The 22,638-nt window shown below is 35.3% G+C and overlaps 1 protein-coding gene and 1 non-coding gene across 2 annotated transcripts in view; both read right to left on the bottom strand.

Moving 5' to 3' along the window:
- Positions 1-3,648: 3,648 nt before the first annotated feature.
- The window catches only part of Smp_164630 (hypothetical protein), a gene marked incomplete at both ends in the record, with an annotated part of 44,839 nt that continues 25,849 nt past the window's right edge, over positions 3,649-22,638 (bottom strand). The window contains 5 exons of the mRNA XM_018797795.1: positions 3,649-4,213; positions 6,409-6,598; positions 10,953-11,439; positions 16,213-16,581; positions 19,895-19,978. Coding sequence (XP_018652802.1) covers positions 3,649-4,213; positions 6,409-6,598; positions 10,953-11,439; positions 16,213-16,581; positions 19,895-19,978 — 1,695 coding nt within the window. The remainder of the gene's footprint in view (positions 4,214-6,408; positions 6,599-10,952; positions 11,440-16,212; positions 16,582-19,894; positions 19,979-22,638) is intronic.
- Smp_tRNA_01444_Pseudo_TTG.1.1 lies at positions 16,927-16,998 on the bottom strand. Its single transcript has one exon. It is a non-coding gene (tRNA).

Raw genomic sequence — 22,638 nt, 5'->3', positions numbered from 1 at the left:
TGAGACAATTGATAGTTATTTTGCAAATTGTATGGTTATCAGAATTTAGTGAGATAGTCTGTAATTTGTGCTCGTGTTTTGTTCACAACAGTCTGGTGCGGAGAGGTGACGTTGAGTGGAGTGTTCTGTTGGAGCGGCTTTGGCTATAGCGGGTACATCAATCTATCCACACTTCTATTTATCTATCTATCTATCTATCCACACCATCTATCTATCTATCTATCCACACCATCTATCTATCTATCTATGCACACCATCTATCTATCTATCTATCTATCTATCCACATCGTCTATCATTATAAACTTTAATAATATTAATAATCACTATATACTTACTTTATACTTGTATCATAAATATGTTCATAAAATCCTTCCATTAATTGATTTAAATAATCTTCATCTTGATCATAAAATATGATTATATAATATTGTAATAATAATTTATAATAAAAATATAAAATATCACGATTGAATAAAGTTTTAATCAATAATTGATTAAAATTTTTTAAATTTTTATAAAAATTATTATTTTTCCAATCATTATTATGATTATTATTGATTAATAAATCGATCGGTTCATTAATAATATTACTATTATTGATCGATAAATCGATTTGTTGATTATTATTATTATTATTGATCGATAAATCGATTTGTTCATTATCATTATCGATCGATAAATTATATTGATTTATTGATAATTGAATATTTTTTAATTGTTTTGTTTCAAATTGTAATAAATTAAATAAATTTTCTAAATTATCATTATTATTATTATTGATTATTTTTTGATTATTGAATTCAATAGAATAATTAAATCGATTTTGATTCACATTTAATTTACATGTTAATATTAATTGATTATTCATATATAATTGATATTGTTTTAATTCATTCCGTTCAAGGTCATGTGTACCATTTAAATTTAAATATGAATAATATAAATAATATAAATGAATTAATGAACTATTAATAGTATTCCAATGATTTAATGTTGATATATGAATCATACCAATATTTAATATAGAATTAGCTGATGAATGATTATTTACAGGATTCATTAAAATAAGATTAACTGTTGCAATGAATGAATGATTGAAATGATTTGTTTTATTAGAAAATCCAATTAATAAATCTGAAAGCAAAACAACAAAATGAAAGAGACAACGTTAAGGAATTGAATGATGATGATGGTAGTGACAACTGAAGCTAGACCATCAGGGAAAATCTGGAAGCACTGGACGGCCGTTTCGTGAACGGTTGTTCAACTTCGTGGATTGGTTGGAGTTAGACATAAACATTATCGGATGCTGGCTTAGTGGTCTATAGGTTAAGTACTCTAACGCGAGACTGGTAGGTCTTGTATTCGCATCTCTCGAGGCAAGGACGTGAATGCTCACTGTCAAGGAGGATTCCCACAATAGGACAAAACGGCTATCCAGTGCTTCAAGGTTTTCTCTGGTGGTCTAGCTTCAATTGACTCACGCTTTCAATTATGAAAATACTAAATTTCCACAAAACCCATTCTGGTAATGATAGTGACCATGTTTATTGTTTATATGTCACGTAACTTACTTACTTACACCTGTTACCCCTCGTGGAGGAGCATAGACGGTCCACCAGCATTCTCCATACAACTTTGTCCTGAGCAATCCTTTAGAGTTCTTTCCAGTTGCTATTTGTCCTTTTCTTATGTACTTTTATTTTACTCTTTTCGTTCCCCTTCAGGATTACAAGTAAGCGCTTGTCTCGTGATACAATTTGGTGATTTCCTCAATGTTTATCCTATCCACTCCCATCATCTTTTTCTAATTTCCTCCTCAGTTGGGAGCTGGTTTATCTCTCCCAAAGTAAATTGTTGATGATGGTTTCTGGTCAATGGACAAGGAGTATCTTGAGTAGACAACTATTTACAAATATTTGTATTTCTTTGATGATGGTTGTGATAGTTCTCTAAGTTTCAGCTCCGTACAGTAGAACTGTGTTGACATTCGTATTGAAGACTGTGACTTTGATATTGGTTGACATATGTTTTGAGTTCCATATGTTCTTCAATTGTAGGAATGCTGCCCTTACTTTGCGAATTCTTGCCTTCACGTCTGCAAAGGATCCTCCTTGTTCATTGATGATGCGTCTCAGGTACGTAAAAGATTCTACATCTTCCAGAATTTTGTCATCACGTATGATTGCGTTAGTGTCCTCCGTGTTGTATTCGAGGATTTTGCTTTTTTCTTTGTGTATGTTGAGGCTTATTGATGCAAAGGCTACTGCTACATTAGTTACCTTCATCCTCAATTGTTCACGTGTATAGGATAGAAGGGCCAGGTCATCTGTGAAGTTCAAATCTTCTAATTGATTTAAAGCTATACATTGTATTCTGTGCTTTCCCTCAGATGTCGAGGTCTTCATAATACGTAACATAAGATCTGGCAAAAATGTTTATCAGTACATATCAAGGTGATATTGAGTGTTAGTAAGAATATGTGAAAGTGCACGAACAGAAGAAGGATATAAACACTTGATAATGAGCTGAATATAATCCAACAAACAATTTGGAACAATGTCTTTCCATTTCTGTTCATTGATAATAATATATAATCAAAATTTCAAGTTGAAAGTACTCTCACAATTCAAGGAAGATACAGTTGCTAAGATATTAAACAACAGAATATCAAGATCTATAAGAAACATGTTTTATTCATTAGAGCTTTAAACTGTTTTCATCAACAAGAAACTCATTCACTGAGTTGTAAAAAATAAACGATCATTTTGAGTTACCTCAATATTCATTTAACTATACATATCAATTATTAGAAATCAATAAACGAACAATATATATCCAACTGTTATATCCCGTGGAGAATTATGATTGGTAACCTTTGAGGACTATTGATGGACCAATATGATATGCGTATTTCCTATGCTCTCACATGGCCAAACGTATATAGCCTCTGATAGGGAAGTCCTACTCACTACCTTCTCGTGACCCTACTGTTGTTGCCATTCTTGAGTTATACCCAGTCTATTCATTACTGTTCCCCCCTATTCACAGCCACATTTGGCTAAATCTTGTACAAAGGTTATTTTTCTATTTTATGGTAGGATGTGGTCAGTTTGTTTGGTATATTGTCCTATCTCGAACTTAGATTCTTGATATGTTGCGTAGTACTTGAGCACTCGAACGCCAGAACCCTACCAAATCGCAAAATGAGAAGACAGAAGACTAGTAAGTAGGAATGTTATTCCCAAAACAGTATCAAATATAGTACATAAATCTCATATATTTATAGTTTTTTTAGCTGAAAGTAAATCATCATTTCGGATAGCCAATCGGTACATAGAGGGTTTTTCCTATTCAACCAATAGGAGAGCTACACATCGACATTCTAGATTGTTCCCCCAGTGATGATTGAATTGAATGTCTTCGGCTCTTTCTGGGCTTCTTGAGGCCTCTTTGAGTTTGTCATCGAGTCATCCCAACATATATAAACCCAGTATGTTTGAGAATAATGATTCATATTATAGAAGCTGTTATTAGTGTTCTGGACTTAACTAGCTGGGCTAGGCACAAAGCAGGACCCTAAAAGTACTCTAGACTGCTTATACGGTTTTTGTGTATCATTGGTCCGATAAAGAAAGCGCTGCTTTCTAATTGGTGGGTACAAAATATAACAAACACAATAATACCTCTTTCAAAATTAACTCACCTGAACAAGTAACACATTCAACTGGTACTATCTCGGTATTAAATACCATTGATATATCATTATTATCATCATTATGTAATCCAGTTGACTTATGTTGTAAACTCATTGAAGGTATTGTCTGTGTTAAAGAGTTACAATGTACATCCTTATTGGTTGGTGTAAGTGTCATGGTAGTGTTAGTACTTGTCATTACATTATCATTATTCATAAGCAATAACCTACTACTAATACTACTATTAGTAGTATTGTGTTGTAGTTGATGTTGCTGCTGATGATGATGATATTGTTGTTGTTTTTGTAAATGTTTGACTAATATTTGTAATCTTTCATTATCTGTACGTAAATAATTTAATTGTGAATATAAATGTGACATTTCATCTTTTAATTGATCTAATTGATGTGCACTTGCTAATGCTTCTAATTGTACATCAGTTAATTTAGATTCTTTTTCAGCTAATTGACATTTTAAATGATTCAATTCATCTTGACATGATTGTTTAGTTAATCTATAAATCAGTAATAATAATAATAAGGAGGTTAAGAGAGAAAGAGAAAGAATTATCATTATGAACTTGTTCAGTTCGTTTAGCAGGTCTTCGACATCCAATTCTGATCTCATTAGTTTCACTGAACATATCCTAGCTGAAGGTGCTCGGTTATGTATCTACACCAGATCATGAGTGAGTACGTCATGTTACACATGCCCCTAAGTGCCCTGGTACGGCCGAGAGTGGGAAGAGTTCGTTCTCCCTCTCGAAATACTCTCACATGGCCACGCGTAGATAGCTTCTGACAGGGAAGTCCCACTCACTGCCTTCTCACGGCGGAGGTGTTGTTTACAAAAAGAGAGCACGAAAAGCGAATGTCCGGCGCCTTAACCGGGGTGGTGGACACGACGAGTCCACTTAGTGGAGTTGGAAAACCCTGATTACAAACCAATGGTGCACACGAGTTCCACGATCCTGAAGGAACAAATGGCGTATGAATCAATTGTTGATCACCGGCTACCATGGGACTGCATCTCCTCACGATGCTCCACTGACTTGTGGATCAGACCTTTAGGTCAAAGGCCCTGGGTGTGCCACTCTAAGTAGACCACTTGCTTCGGTTTGGGCATCTGGGAAGTATCACAGCCCTCACACAAATCTCATTCGATTTGTGAGGCGCATATTTATCTGGTGCTTCGTTTGTACCAATATTTATGTGCTTAAATAAATAAATAAATGCTATACATCTCTTACAACTGTTAACCAGCTTAGATTAATCACTTCTCGAAATATCGATAGACTTTCAAATATATCTTTGAACCTCTTCATTTATGACTTTTCATTTGACTGGGTTGGCATACTTCGATTATAAAGGTGTTGTCAAACTCCGAATGCCCATGGCATCTTTAAACTAATGTAGGATTAAGGGACCATTAAAAGCTAAGAATCATTGGTATTCGTCTAGTTGATTAATTTGAAAACATTCTAATAGAGAACCTTTCACTTTTGTGAAGAATGGATTAAGATAAGTACTGTTCATTCATTTTTTATTGTTTACTTGAATCTCCCCATTGATGTTTAGGACTGCAATTGATTAGTCTCTATTATAGACGAACATGTATGCTGGATGGATTATCTCAATATTACCAGTTGAGTTCAATTAGTTTGAACGTTTATTCTTTTAGGTTCTGCCATGACAGTCAGGTCATATGGAGTAGAAAATGACTAATGGAAGTAACTTAACGCTCAAGTATACAGTTACACTGTTATTGGTACTAGTATGAATGATAAGAAGGCGATTTCCTAAGAAAATCGGAATTCCTGGCTATGCAAACTTTCTGCAATGGAAGAAGGGATGAAAAAGATCTGAATAGTAATTAAATTCCTTAAGGGTGTAATAATTCCTAGAAACAACATGTGAAAACAGTCCATATCTGTTTGAAATTTCAATCCGAACTGTTTAGCTTTTAAGTCAGGTCTACCTAACGCTCCACAAGCCCTACTACGTAATGTTGACTTCCATATATTAACGAAGATGACTGAATCAAAATAAGAAAAAAACTACATTTAAATTGTCAGTATGATGTTGTAGAGATAGTTAAACTCACGAACCTTTATAAGCTAGATAACCAATGAAGACTTAATAGCCCTGAACAGCTGTTTCGTCACAGTAAAAGGCTTCTCAACAAAGTACATCAACGACGCCGCACGCAGGAATCGAACCTAGGACCTTCAGTCTCGCGTCAGACCTCTAGACTACTGGGCCCGCATCCAATGATGTTAATGTCCAACATCAATCAATCTACAACATTTATGACCATCTTCTATTGTCTTTAGTGGATAACTTACTCACACCCAGCACAGTTGAAATACACTTGTCATTACTTCTCACTAGAATTCCGGAAATTCACTTTAGAAGCTAGTCTTTAGTGAGCACACAATAATTTTCGGTATGGAGTTGTAGAGATCATTGAAATTCATTGAAATTATTGAAATTGTCTTTTATTCTGGTATCATCTCAACGTCTAACATCTGAGATGATTTAAAAGGAAGCATATAAAAAAGCCACAATCGTAAGACTTATCAGTGGTACACATTCAAAACTCTATGGGAAATCGAACCCGAGGCCTTCCGGATCTGTTCATGACCATTTAACTTTTCAAATAAAACCATAACTTGAAATGAAGTAGCATCAAGAAATATAATAAACATACTCTAATTTACTATCATTATTGTCCAGCATATTCTTATCTCTTTCTTCAACATTGAATGATGTGTTTTGTTTATCTGACTTGTTATAGTTAATTAAGTGATTTGGACAACTGAGTTGATTTGAATGGATTGGTCGATGGTCCTGCTGATGCTGCTGCTGTTGTTGTTGTTGTCGTGCATTGTTCAAACGATCTATAGTTCGATCAAAAACAAACAAACAATGAGGATCGTTAGTTTTCTCCTTTCTCTTTATATGATACACTACTTTTTTCTTATATATTCTAATAACAAAAAAATTTTTTCTAAGCAAAGATGTATAGTGGCCAGAAGTGGAATCCAGTTTGATGCACGTTTCGTCCTATTAGGGACTCGTCTGCTGGATGTACTTGCATCTCAGACTTGTTGATGTTCACTCTGGGACTCGAACTCACTGCCTTTCGCTTCAAACACCATCGCATTATCCACTTGGTCACTGAGTCCTGATAGCCACTTGCTTGTGTAATATTATTGTAATTTCAATAAAAAAAAAACTAATTACATAACAGTAATTACTGTGATTATCATCAACCATTTGATGAATCATAACTAATCATTGTTAATTACATTATAATGACCATCTACATATGTAATAAGGACCATTTAAAAGCCAAATATGTTCACACTTACAATACACCAATAAATGGCACATACACATACAGTTACACTTACATACATACATACATATATACATGAACATACATGAATGTGTACCTAATTTTATACCTAGAAACAAGTCAATTGATGTAACCAGGTAAAACAAAAAAAAGGAAATAGCAAAATGTAATACAAAAATGAAAGAGTGTTAAGTGAATTAAAAGAAACTATGAAGTGGATGATTGCATAATATATACACATATATATTTATGAATTATTTGTAATTAGATAAGGAATTAAGTAAACATTCCAATGTAAACACACACACACATACACGATTACAGATAGAAGAACATTCCATTTCCCGTATATATGTCAATCAATAGAGTGTAACACAAATATGAAAGGTATTGAATCAACAACTGAAGTAGCAATCATAGGCCATAGAGTCTAAGAGATAATTAAGTGAAACCGGTTAATAAAAACAGCCTTTTTACGTATAGTTTTTGGTGTGTTGTTAACTCAATGCCTTAGAGGCCTCTAAATGCCCTGGTACGGCCGAGAGTGGGGAGAGTCCGCTCTCCCTCTCGAAATGTTCTCATATGGCCACAAGTATAAAGCCTCTGACAGGGAAGTCCTACTCACTTCCTTCTCGTGGCACAGGTGTTGTTTACGAAATTGAGAGGACGAAAAGCGAATGCGTGGCGCTTCAACCTGGTTGGTGGACACGGAAAGTCCACCTAGGGGAGTTGGAAAATCCTGATTCCAAACCAATGGTGCACATAGGCTCCAATATCCTGAGAGAACAAATGGCGTATGAATCAATCGTTGGTGACCGGCTACCATGGGACTGTATCTCCTTGCGATGCTTTACTGCCTTGTGGATCAGATCTTTAGGTCGAAGGCTCCGGATGTGGTCACCCAAGGAAACCATCTGCTTCAGTTTGGGCATCTGGGCAGTATCACACCCCTGACACAAATGTATATTAGCTTCATTTCAACTATTTTATTCAGTCATTAATAGTAGCTGTCGTACAAATCTTTTAATATTAGTATAATTAAGGCGTTTTGTGGAAAACAAACTTTCCACTACGTAAATGTTATACTGTGGTGTGTGCTACTGATGTCGACAGATATAGGTGGCATGTTTAACAAATCGAAAGTGGAATGTATTGTGGAAGGGAACAGAATGAGAATAGAGAGTGATTGTTACGGAAAGGAAGGATCAATAAAGTCTGAAACAATTGATGGATATTTTACAAATTAGGTATTTACTGTACGGTTCTCGTATTCTACTAAGAGGTTTTGTAATTTTGTGTTCATCTGGAACTCATCTGGAACTCGAAACAATCGTCAACCAACACCAAGATCAGAATTTTCAATACAAATATCAAGACAGTGCTACTGTATGAGGCGGAAACTTGAAAGGAAGGCTCAGGACAGAGTGGGTTGGGGAATGCTGATCGGCAGCCTATAGTCTATTGGGAGTAACAGCCGTAAGTAAGTATGTAATTAAGTAGATTTATGGTGAACAAAGAAGGCAAGTGGAGAAGAACAATTTGTTCAAAGAAAAATTACATAATGTCTCGATAAAATATGAAAACCCTACATTAAATACTTCATTTGCACATCTTCCATCAGTTATCACTTACATACTTCATAATCCTTTCAATTCGGTTGTTATTACAATTGCTCTTTCTGTTCTCTTTAATTCAATCTTCTTACTTACTTACTTACTTAGGCCTGTTACCCCTCGTCGAGGAGCATAGGCCGCTCACCAGCATTCTCCATCCAACTCTATCCTGAGCAACCCTTTCCAGTTCTTTCCAGTTCTTTCCAGTTAACATTCATCCTTTTCATATCTGCTTCTATTTTCCAACAAAATGTGTTCTTTGACCTTCCTCTTTTCCGCTTCCCTTCAGGATTACAAGTTAGGGATTGCTTTGTAATGCACATTGGTGATTTCCTCATTGTATATTATATCCACTCTCATCATCTTTTCCTAATTTCCTCCTCACCTAGAAGCTAATTTCTTCTCTCCCACAGAAGGCTGTTGCTGAATTCAATTTTCTGCTGATATACATTTAACTTTCGACTGGTGTTACATACTACTTATATCTCTCAGTATTAATAGCATACACCAGCATATATACCAATCAAAATTTGTTTATAATCAGTAGTAAATAAATTTAATTGATTTTGACAACTGTTGAATTATTTCATTTTATAATCAACCAACTAGAATGTTGTTGTTTTTCTTTCTTCTATCGGTGTAATTGTTGCATGAAAATTTGACCAACTGACCTTAGAATTTTTGTTGATGGATTATTGGGTATTCATGTGGTCAATGATAGACGTAAACAATTGGTGAATAAATCTCTTTCATTTTTTTTCTAAGGCGAAAACGATATTTTTTGAACTATCTATGATCAACTGAGATAGTTGATAATGAAATAAATTCACTGGTTGAAGATAGTGGACAGGAAATGTTGCTTGGCGTAAGTCACTACCAAAGTGTAACTATATAATCTTAAAGGAAATAATACTCCCTGGCAGATTCGATCTAATGACCTATAGGAGATTAGTTGCATCCCGAATGTCTCAGTGGTATCGTATAAGGTTAAAACGTTAAGTGATGTGGGACTGAAACTGTTTAGGAACGTCAATTCTCTTAAGATTGCAGGTACACCTTGCTGAAGATTGTTAAATAGTACGAAACCTACATGAAGTAGGGTTTTGCCGTTGACTACCTTCAACCACGGCTTTATATGTCAACATAGTGTACATGATGTCGTCACAAAGATTAATGACCATATCACAATTTGAGATAACTCCGACCATAGCTCTTCTAGAGTTAGTGCCGGTCCCAAGCCCAGGTAAAGGAGGAGGGTTGGGCATGGGGTTAGCGACCCGATCCTGTAGAAAACTAACTCGCTAAAAAACGCTGAAATCACTTACATTTTCAAGGGCTGATACATACAACATTGGTAGCTTACTTGCTAATTCGGTTAGTCAGTAGACTTCCTTTTTCACTTTTAATCTACTCACTTGAGTAACCGGTTAGGCTTCTGAATAGAAAGATTACATATCAGTATTAGATTTAGATGCCATATAACACAACAATAATATTGTGACTAAGCAAATAACTTTCTTTATTGAATCCATTTCGATAGTGTAATAAGAAGAGACGTAGATTATCAGAACTATGTGATGAGATATTAGCGCAATACATTTCGAACAATCTGATCACACAAAATATACTTGTTAAGAACATTTATAGATTAGAAATGGGGGGAGGTAAGAGGAGACAAGGATAATAATGTGAAAACAGTTTGATACCTAATCACTCTGGATAATAAGTTAATTTTACCGGAGTAGGTTTAAGGTGAGAACAAACGGATTTTGAATACACAAAGAGGGTTTGAATTTTCGTATGGCTAAGGCTTTCATACTTTTATACAACAACACAAAAGCCGAGTAGAAACAAATCTTATGACCTATTTCGGTTATATGTTTGACAAGAGAGGATGATGGATGTTTATCCTCTATTTTGAATTGATTTAATTTTGTTTAATAATTTATTCATCAAATTATTCATTACAATCTTTCATCATCATCATCATTTCCTGTCTGAAAGTCTAGCCAAAAGAGTAATGTTTTTTCTCCAGTTGAAATCTCTAGTCGATTAAAGCTAGGCCACCACCAAAAACCTGGAAGCACCGGATGGTCACTTTGTCCAAGCATGCCGTCCCTCAGAAGTGAGCATTCACTATCATGCAAGCAGGACTCGAACTTGACACCGGTAGGACACCAATGATCACAACTGATAAAAGTATATTGTATAAATTTTTTTAATTTAAAAGAAAACAAGTTAACATATTAAAATAGACCATTTGTAAAGTGTAAAACTTACCAGTTTGTTCATTTGTTTGTGGTATAATAGTACTACTATTACTACTACTAGTAGTAGTAGTAGCAGTAATGATATTACAATTATTTTGACCATTTCCACCTATTCCTAATGTACTCCATGATGATGATGACGATGATAATGATGATGAATTTGATGGAGATAAACCATTTAAATGTGTATTGGATAAGATAGGTAAAACATTCATATGATTATTAGATTGTATAGAATTTACATGAGATTGATTTATAGTAGTAGTAGTAGTAGTAGTAGTATTATGTAATCCTTTATGATCCATCGTTGGACTTTGTGGTAAGTTGGATGGATGTCCAGGAGGAAGACTATTATTAGTATTAGTAGTATTACTATGATAGATCGACTTATGTTGTATTGATGATGTAGGACAGTCCAGATCACTTTGTGAATGTATTGATAATGTTGATGATGATGTGGTCTTTTTACGGAATGCTTTACCAAGTGAATTACGAAACTAATTTTGTGATACAAAAAAAGGAAACAGAAGTGATGAATGGGATGAATTCACAACCAAATCATTACTGATATAGAAAAAGAAAAGAGTAGTAGTCATAGTGAGTATAAAGGTGGAATTTATCACTGGTTCAACACAATTCTATAAAGCAAAGTAGGTTATGAAATAGTGGTTTTAACAGTATACAGTAATTTCATTGAAAGCATGAGCTGATCATAGTAAGACCATCACTGAAAACCTCGAAGCACTGAATAGCTATTTTATCGTAGTTTGGGTCCAGAGATTAAACGTTAGAGCTCGAGACCGAATGTTTTGGGTTTGATCCCTATGTAAGAGGTTATGGACGAGTACGTCTGAGGAGCTCTATACTAGAACGGAACGGTCATGAAGTGTTTCCAGGCTTTCAATTGTTGTCTAACTTAGATTGACTCATGATTTCAATGAAATTCAATAATCCCCACAACCCCATAATGAAAAATATGCGGTAAATCAATCACATCCATGGACGTCCTCAAGAAACAGGCTTTTCAGCTGATTCATCATCTGACAGATGATTATCTGAAATTCATTTATTCAACGATCAATCAAACAACGAGTCGACTATTGGAAAGTTTTAAATGCATATGTAGTTGACAATTATCCTAGCTTTGTGTGGAACTTGTAGTTATCATGGTCTCTACTGAGATGATTGATACACTTTAAAAAGAAAAAACACGGGTTCCCTTTTAATTTAATATCGTTATAAACAGACCGTAGGTATTTTATGGATTTTAGTAGGTCTCTACCTAAGTTTTACCGAGAGTTCCATCAGCTCAGTTTGTACAATTACTGGACTAAGTTATACATATGTTTTCTTTCACAGTCTTTAAATGACCAACTTATACTAGCCAAATGACTATTAAAAACCTAAAAGCAAAGGATGGCTGTTTTGTTCTGGCATGGAACTTCTCAGCAGTATACATCCATGAACCGCACCCAGAAACCTCATGTTCGTACACGAACACTTAACCTCTTACTTACCTACGCCTGTCACCTCTCGTGGAGGAGCATGAGTCGCCAACCAGCACTCTCCAACCAACCCTGTCCTGGACAATCGTTTTCAGTTCTTTCCAGTTGTTAGCCATCCTTTTCAAGTCTGTTTCCCAGCGTGTTCTTCAGCCTCCTTCTTTTCCGTTTCCATTTAGGATTCCAAGTTAGCGCATGTCTCGTGATGCAGTTTGATGATTCCCTCAATGTGTGTCCTATCCACTCTTATCATCTTTTTCTAATTTCCTCGTCAACTGGAATCTGGTTTATCTCTCCCACAGTAGGTTGTTGATGATGGTTTCTGGACAACGCACATTGAGTATCTTGAGTAGACACCTATTTATAAATACTTGTACTTTTTCGATGATGGTTGTGGTAGTTCTCCACGTTTCAGCTCCGTAGAGTAGAACTGTCTTGATGTTCGTATTGAAGATTCTCACTTTGAGGTTAGTTGACAGTTATTTTGAGTTCCATATATTCTTCAATTGTAGAAATGTTGCCCTTGCCTTGCCAATCCTCGCCTTTGCATCCGCATCAGATCCTCCTTCTTCATCAATGATGCTTCCCAGATACGTGAATGTTTTCACCTCTTCCAAAGTTTCTCTATCAAGTGTGATTGTGCTAGTGTTCTCCGTGTTGTAATTGAAGATCTTGCTTTTTCCTTTATGTATGTTGAGGCCCATTGATGCAGAGGCTACTGCTACACTAGTTATCTTTATCTTCAATTGTTCATATGTATGAGATAGAAGGGCCAGGTCATCTGTTTAGTTCAAATCTTCTAATTGATTTCGAGCTATCGATTGTATTCTGTGCTTTCCTTCAGATATCAAAGTCTTCATAATCCAGTCGACCATCAGAAGAAAATTCTACAAACTTCACAAATCCTCCATACTAATTCCCTCTCTCTATATATATATATCGCCAGAAATCTCGCCCCCGGATTCCCTGGTAAGGTCGAGAGTGGGGAGAGTCCGCTCTCCCTCTCTCTCTGTCAGGGAAGTCCTACTCACTGCCTTCTCGTGGCATTACTGTTGTTTACGAAATTGAAAGGACGAAAAGCGAATGTCCGGCGCTTTGACCAGGTTAATGGACACGAAGGGTCCACCTAGGGGAGTTGGAAAACCCTGATTCCTAACCAATGATGTACATGGACTACAGTATCTTGAGGGAACAAATGGCATATGAATCAATCGTTGGTCACCGGCTACCATGGGACTGCATCTCCTCACGATGCTCCACTGACTTGTGGATCAGACCTTTAGGTCAAAGGCTCCGGATGTGGCCCCTAAGAAAACCACCTGCTTCAATTTGGGCACCTGTGAAGTATCACAGCCCTCACACAAATCTCATTCGATTTGTGTGGCGCATATATATCTGGTGCCTTCTTGTACCAATATTTATGTGTTTAAATAAATAAATTCCAGAAATTTCAGTGTAAACTGTGAAACTAAATTATTTCATTCTCTCTCCTTCTACACACACACACTCACATACACACTTATCTCTATATAAATACCTATCTGGAAAAAATTCCTTTTCCTACCTAAAATTACAGGAATCAGATACTGGATTATAATAATAAGAATTCTATCGTATTAATCATTTTTACTATCAAGTATATGCAATTAATAGTCACTATAATGCAATAATAATAATGATGTACTCGGATATATCGATCGAAGGGATACCTAATGGGATACAAAGGTGTTTCTTTTTTTTCTTTTTTAATCATTCCAAAGAATTTCATAGATACAACTAACTAACTAACTAACACAATGATACTTAGATACATACATACCTAAGCACTAATATATATTTCATAATTAGAAGAAAGGAATGGGGGGGGAAACAAGAAGAAAGAAACGAAACGAAACATAATGAAACAGGTGAAACTATGAATAAGATTGTTAGTTGGCCTATTTATTGATTCATCAAGATGATTAATGAATTAATAATGTTTGACTAATTCATTTAGATAAGGTCAACATTTATAATGATGATGATAATAGTAACCATATAATCAGAAGGGGTTTTGTGTGGAGCTTTTAGTAATTTTATAGATGAAATCATGAATCAATTGAAGCTAGACCATCATGGAAAACCTGGAAACACTGGACGGTCGTTTTGTCCTATTATGGGACTCCTCAGTAGCAGTGCGCATCCACGATCCTGCCTAGCGAGATTCGAACTCAGGAACTATCAGTAACTGTATAGTAGATTGTATTTATTATAGATTGTATTTTGTTGGTCGGAAAGTATTAGCAACAATCTACTATGAGAGAGAATAAATCAGTTTTTAGCTAAAGGGAAAATTAAGAAAAGATGATGGAAGGGGAAAGGATATAGATTAAGGAAATCACTAAACTGTATTATATGACAAGTGCTAATTTGAAATTCTGAAGGGAAACGGGAAAGAGGAAAGATGAATGTTATATCTCGAAGGAAATTATGAATGGTAACTTTTGAGGACTATTTATTAACCAATGTGATATGTATATTTTCTATTGTGTGTTACGATATGGTCTGTTTGATTGGTATATAAACTCAGTATGTTTGAGAATAATGATTCATATTGCAGAAACTGTTATTGATGTTTCAGACTTAACTGGTTGGGCTAGGCAGAAAGCAAGACCGACAAGTAATCTAGACTACTTGTACGGTTTCCGTGTGCCACTAGTCCGATCGAAAAATTCGCCGCTCTTCAATTGGCTGTCTTATAACGTCATATATGTCAACTGGGCACGCACTCAAGTAATCGATATAACAATGAATAACAACTGGAAAGGATTGTCCAGGACAGAGTTGGATGGAGAATGCTTGTGTGTGGCTTATACTCCTCCACGACGGGTAAAACGCGTAAGATTTCGGTTGAGTTATCATTGGATGCTGAAGTGAATCACTGGATAGCTGTTTCCTTCTAGTTTGGAACTCATCAAGGAGTGATTATTGACGGCTTTATCGGCGATAGAATACAAGACCTTAAAGCCTCGATGTTACTAAGTGATGTGTAACTTCTAATTCAACAATTTTCACAATTCCCTATGTGATCATTGGTGACTAACTTCTAGAGGTAATTCCTGAAGTTCTATTGGGAAGATAGGACCAATGGAGTTCGACCACACTGAGTATTAGACAGTTATCAACATCAATAACAACAACAGCGAACGATGATCGACTATAATCTGAACGATCTAAAAGTTAGATGCTCATCAAAAGCCTGAAAATCCTGGGTTCAATCCCCAGATGGTAATGTAAATGCATGCTAGTGAGGAAACAGAAATTTATTAGTTCGTAGTTTTTAACAGTCAATTAAATACAGTCAGTCCATGATCCTTTGGTAGAGTACATATTAAGATGAAGAAGTTAACTCGTGCTTCAATAATTTTATTGACTTCAATCTGTAATGTATTCATTTGGTATTGTTTGTTTGAATCTTCTCATTGATATTTAGGACTGAAATCGATCAGTCTCTTATTGGCATATATGCAACCTGTACGGATTGGCTCAATATTACAATTAAGTTATAGGCATTAGGGTCGATTCCCGATGTAATCACCAACATTAGGATATGACAGCTATATTCAGATGTTATGTTTCCCAACTATGATGAAATGAACATCCTAGATTCTACTACTAGTCATGAATCAACTAAACAGAAACCCTATAGATCAGAAGTTTAAACTGCCTGATTAAAAACTGTATAAGAGGACAAACTATCCAAAACATATATGTAATCAGATTTCTTACCCATCCATTTTTCTTTACATTACTTCCTGAAGATTTACAACCAGAAGTAGTAGATACTACTCTATCTACTGAATTATCCATTTGTAATTGTTGATTATCTATATCATTAAGACTTGCATTTGATATTGTTAAACGTGAATTCATATATGCTTGTTCATTCTCACTATGATTACTAGTATTAGAAATAGTAATAGTAGTGGTAGTAGTAGTAGTAGAAATGCATGAATTTTCTTGTTGTTTTAATAGATCTTTAGTAAATGATTTATTCAATTCACAAGGTCGATTAATTGGTGGTTTTTTAAAAAATCCTAATTCTGTTTGATTACGTAATGCATCAATTGTTGCTCTTAATTCATGGAGTTCTGAATCCTTCACAAGAAAAAAAAATTGATGAAAGAGAAAATGTAACATAATTAAGTGTACAATAATGAATCAATGCAAGTTACTTTTGTATTACAATATTGGCACCTTGTTCAAAATTCTTCCAAGCGTACATATAACGATATCAATGTTCCTACCTTTGATTGGCTTTTACTAATCAATGATGTATGACAATCACATGAACTAGATCGCTTTCATTATATGTTTACAAAGTATTTCAAAGTTATTGTAAGCAAAGATGAATAGTGGCTAGTAGTGGAATCCAGTTTGACGCGTGTTTCGTTCTATTTGGGACTCGTCAACTGGATGTACCTGCATCTCAGACTTGTTGATGTTCACTCTGGGACTCGAACCTAGTAACTTTCGCTTCAAAGGCTATCGCGTTATCCACTCAGCTACTGAATCCCGATAGCCACTTGCATGTGCAATGGGGTGAAGTTTTAAATTCACTTAGTATTACTGCTAACCACTATCCATCTTTGCTTGTAATGCTTGTGAAATAAGGTTATTTCGAAGCAATATGCACAGTATACACATATGCCAATAAGAGACTGACCAGTTGCAGTCCTAAACATCAATGGAAAGATTCAAACAAGTCATACTAAGTGTATTGCAAAGTTAATTCTTATTTGTATTGATTGTTTGAATCTTCCAATTGATCAGTCTTCCTTATTAGCATATGTGCATCATGAGCGGAAGGCGTCAATATTGTCATAAATCACAATCGTTATAAGCGGAGATGGATGGTGGCTAGCAGTGGAATGGAGGACATGCGTTTTGTCCTATTCGGGACTGGTCAGTTTGATGTTCCAGCATTCTATAGTTGATTTTCACTCCAGGATTCCAATTCAGTACCGTTTACTTTAAACGCCATCGCGTTATCCCGTTAGTTACTGAGTTCAGATAGCCAGAAGCTTGTTCCAACGGATGAATTAGAATTAATTCTCACTATTTGCTTGAAGCTTCCTATTGAGTTTATGAAGTCCGAATGATCAGTCTCTTTCAGTAGCTACATCAAAATTGGATGAAACGAGCGTCTTGGATTCCATTTCTAGCCTTTTCTTTTAGCGAAACGAAAAATAATGTATAGAATTTATACATAAAATTTATATTGGGAATGAAAGAAGATGTCACGGAAGCAAAATTGATTGTATATATTCATGGATAAATATGGATTTGATCATTTAATTGGTTAATTCCGATATTAATCTTAATATTTTGTCAGTTGAATTCATAATTCGATCTATGCTAGACCACCATTGAAAACTGGGAAGCACTGGATGGTTGGTTCGTCCTAGTATAATGAACGAGAACAACAGTGGAGACAACCGAATGTATTCGAACAGAAAGTTACAGAATCTCTTGGTAAAATCGGAGAAGCATACAGTAAATACTTCATTTACAAAATACCAGTCAATTGTCTTAGACTTGACTGTCCCTTCGTTTCCACACCAATCCACTCTTTGTTCTCGTTCACTTTTCTTCGATCTTAACCTTCTATCACCAGACATTTCACTTTAGATTGATGATAAATACTATTTATATCTGTCGACATCAGTAGCACACGACACACTAGTATGGGACTCCTCAGCAGTGTACATCCACAATCCTGCAATGCAGGATCCTAATTCTGCTTAATATTTTATGTTATTATATTTCAATATCAAAGACATTGGAAGATAAACTGTGCTGTTTTATCAGGATTTTCACATTTTTGAATATTAAACTTATCCAGAATTCTCGTTTTTTTCTCTTGATCGTTTGGAAGATTATGACTGTGTGGTAATTATTTGTTGAATACTTTCGAACATATAGAGCCTGTTCCACGTTAGAAGATAGTTTCTTAATAATGCTGATATCCTTAACAGTAGCTGCATGTTTAACATGGTAATGTGGTCTGCCTATTGTGATGACGGAATCAAGCTATCATGGCCTAGAATACCTATTCTGTTAGGTCCTACCATGCCAGGTAGGTCAGCTCAAGAATGATAAAACTCAAGGCTGCAACTTGAGGTCTTAGAGAGAAGTCATACCGTCATCTGCATGGAAGTGTAATGGTAGTAAGGTGTTACTCATAGACAATTATAATTTGCAGCCATTCTGACTTCTAATAACGAAAAGATGTGGTTGTAAAGATCGGGATTAAAATTAGTACACTTTACTATACCCTATAGGTTTTCGTTTCCTGGAGTAAGACATTTAAAGTACAGCGTTAAAAAATTAACATCTGTACACAAAAGGTCATTTAAGACTTATCTTAAACAACTGTTCCTCGAGGTCTACAGTTACATTCCCAGGTTACGAAGACCATCTTTAATCTAGTTTCTTCTTAAGGACTTTCAAGAAGCAGCCTTCTTCCTCAGTGTGACCAACTGGGAAGTGAAAGCTCCTCTCATGTATTTTAAAGTACTCGAGTTGTTAATAAAAATAGGACAAATGAAAAATATACAGAAGGACACTGATCGAAAAAGTGACAGACAAGTTGGATTGAATCGATTATTTACATGATTTTGTATTATTTCTCAGTTTGCGTATTGAGAACTGAAATTAATCAATCTCTATTGTCATCTTGAATGGATTAGTTCAATATCACATGATTATTTTTTAGTTCGGTTGAATTTCAGCTAACAGTGGAATCCAAGAGGTCACATTATACCGTATTTAAAAATGTTAGGTATATCTAGATTTATCAGAAGGGGGTTCCGTGGAGATTTTTGTAATTTTATAGATAAGATCATTAGCCGACTGAAGCTAGACCACCATGGAAAACCTGGAAGCACTGGACAGTCGTTTCGTCCTATTGTGGGACTCCTCGGTGGCATTTCACATCCAAGATCCCGCACTCACGAGATTGGAACACAGGATCTACCAGTCTCGCGCTAGAGCACCTAATCGATAGATCACTGAGCCGCCATTCAACTGTGTTAATGTCTAACCTCGACCAATCCACGAAATTGCGCTACCATCTTCCATTGTACTGAGGTAGATACCTGTCTCTACCTGAGGAGTCCCACAATAGGACGAAACTGCTGTCTAGTGCTTCCAGATTTCCCATGGTGGTCTAGCTTCAATTAACTCATGATCTCATCTATAAATTATCTAGATGTGACAAGTAACAATTAAGAAGAAATACATTTATCGTGTATTCCACTCCTAGTAACAATTTAATGTTACTAAGCCAACTATGTTTAGAATCTTCTTCTTTTGTTTTATAACAACCCCCCCCCCAGTTTATATTCAATCAATTTACATTAGAAGCATTTATTAACCAAAAGAAGCGACATGAAATTACATAACTTACTTTTCGTGTTGTGGTATTCGATAAATTCTGTAGTCGTTGTGACATATTATTTAAACTTTGTTCAAAAGCTGAGACAACATGAGCCTAGAATAGAATGAAATAATCATTAATGAAATCACACTAAGGATGATATTTGTCAATGGAATTGAAGCGAAGATATATAAAGAGATGAAGGGCAACGGTGAAAAGAAGTATAATGTCATGGGTGATAAATTCAAAAGGTATGATTCAAGTTTATTGATTGATACATATAGGTTCTGCGGATCTCTACGGTCTTTGTGACTGATGACACTTGCTACCCTATAGCTTTATGCACATACACATTACGTATTCAGGAATAATAGTTGTTAATTATTAAGGAAAAAGACGTACTTCATATTCTCATGTTCCAATATATTTGATGCGTGAATAGTATTGAGTATTGATGCCAAAGGTATTGGGTTGGAAAGTCAGTGCAAACATCAACTTTGAAATGTAGCAACAGGTATATCCAGTCGATGAGCCTCAAATAGGACGAAACGAGAATCCTGTTATATACTTTTAGACACTTACCAACAACACAAGATCTTGTAATGTAATACGATATTGAGTCAGTCTACTAAAAATATACATATAGCAGAAAAGACTAATCAGTCTATTCAGCCCTAACACAATAAATTACACACCTTAATAATTACACTTTTTATTTGCAGTTGATTATGATGAATATAGAACAATACAGTGGAATCCAGGAGGTGCGTTTCGTCCTATTTGGGACTCGTCACCTGGATGTACCTGTATCTCAGGGTTGATATTCACCCTGGGACTCTGACCCAGTACCGTTCACTACAAACGCCATCGCGTTATCCACTTAGCTACTGAGTCCTGATAGCCACCTGCTTGTGACTTCAGGCAATATCGAGACAGTCCGCACAGGATGTACATATCCTAACAAGAGAATGATCAATTACAGTCCTAAATAACAATCGGAAGATACAAGTATGCAACACCAAGTGAATAGAACAATATATGTTAAAGTTTGATCGACTCAAAATGGAATGACAAACAAAAAAAATGAAAGGTTTCATATATATATATATCAGTTTAGGGCTGTGGAAATTGTTGAGTTCCATTGAAATCATGAATCGATCAATGTTAAACCATCATTGAAAACCTAGAATCATCCTGGTACGCGATCTCTTCAAAAGTGAGCATATACGATCTCCTCACCAAAGCGAATATAAAACCAAAGTCTTTATGTCTAATACGCAAATGCTTAACTTTTTTAACCACTCATCCGGAATCTAGTGGTGTTTATGTCTAACTTCAGTTGATGTATGATCTTTCACAACTGTTCATCCATTTTCTGAGGTGGATATCTATCTCACGTTCGACATGGGTTAGCTTCAATAGTCATGACTTCTCACTAGATCCCCAGGAGTTGCATCTTGGAGCTAGTCACTAGTTTTACACATGATAATTATCAGTATAGGGTTGCAGTGAGAGTTGAATTTCAGTGAAACCATGAACCGATCTCTCTTTCTCTCTCTCTGTATATATAATATAGTTTCTTGTTCTGTTGTGCTATCTATACTTTCACTATTTCTTTCTACCCAATACACACTGAATCTCTCTGTCTCTCTCTCTCCTTCATTTTCATGTTTCTTTTATGCATCGTTTCTTTCAGCTTATTTCAAATGTCTCTTTTTTTTTCTAACTTATGTCTCTGGGAAAATGTAAGAAAAAGGGACTTTCTTACGTCATTGCATCCTTGTTTTTTATCAAAAAAAGAGGGAAAACTGTCGTTATATAGTTAAATGTGTATTTCATTTGTTAAGTTTAATGAAATACCATTTGTTTAATGCAAAAAGGGTAATGTAATTTTTCAAAGGGAGGTAGATATCCATTTTGAATATATAAGTAAGTTGTATACTGTATTCTTCATTGATTAATCTTACTTAAAGTGTCATTTTGAAAGTCAAGAAGAACTGGACTGATGTTTCGTTCTAGAATGAGACCTTTCATCAGTGATTAGCTTTCACTTGATCAGAGAAAAAGTACAGGACCGTAAGATCTCGTGGAGAGTGCCTGGTCATTAGAAACAATGTGTCAGCGTTTAATGGTATAATTTTAACGTCAGTCAGTTTATAGTATAGCATTATGACTATCGAATTTCAACGGTGACAACTGTTTTACTCGCGATATGTTTGAACTCTATCAGGTAGGACTTCTTACTTTAACTTCAGTAACATATCGAAATATCTGTTATTAACTAGCTGACTTTTATAGTTGATCCATATAGAATTCAAAGATTTAAAGGTTAAGCATTCACACACGAAACCGAATGTCCTGAGTTTGCTTTTTACATACGGATTTATGGATGCACAAAGGAGTTCCGTGCTAGGGCAAAGCAGACATCTAATGCTTGTAGATTTTAAATAATGTTTCAGCTGAGATCAGTTCATTATTGAAAATGTGAATATTTTAGTTTAGTTGAAGGGGTCTTGGCGGTTGATTTGTAATATATTGATCTTCATTTTGAGATCTCGTCAATTATTCACCGACAAACAAAACTAGGGTTTGATTATTCAACTTACTGATTACCAGCTATATCAATCTCAACAATATCAAATTGATATTAATCATCTACTTCTTAAGTAGTCTACAATAAATCTAACATCTTAAAAAGAGTTCCAGGATTCTTTTTTATTACCCTGAGAACAACAAACACAAGGCTAGGCTTGTTTTTATTACTCAATTTGATA

This window comes from Schistosoma mansoni, chromosome 5, assembly GCF_000237925.1.
Source record: "Schistosoma mansoni strain Puerto Rico chromosome 5, complete genome".
Lineage (NCBI taxonomy): Eukaryota > Metazoa > Platyhelminthes > Trematoda > Strigeidida > Schistosomatidae > Schistosoma > Schistosoma mansoni.
The sequence above is the reverse complement of the archived record's forward strand: the minus strand, read 5'-3'. Positions and strand labels throughout refer to the sequence as shown.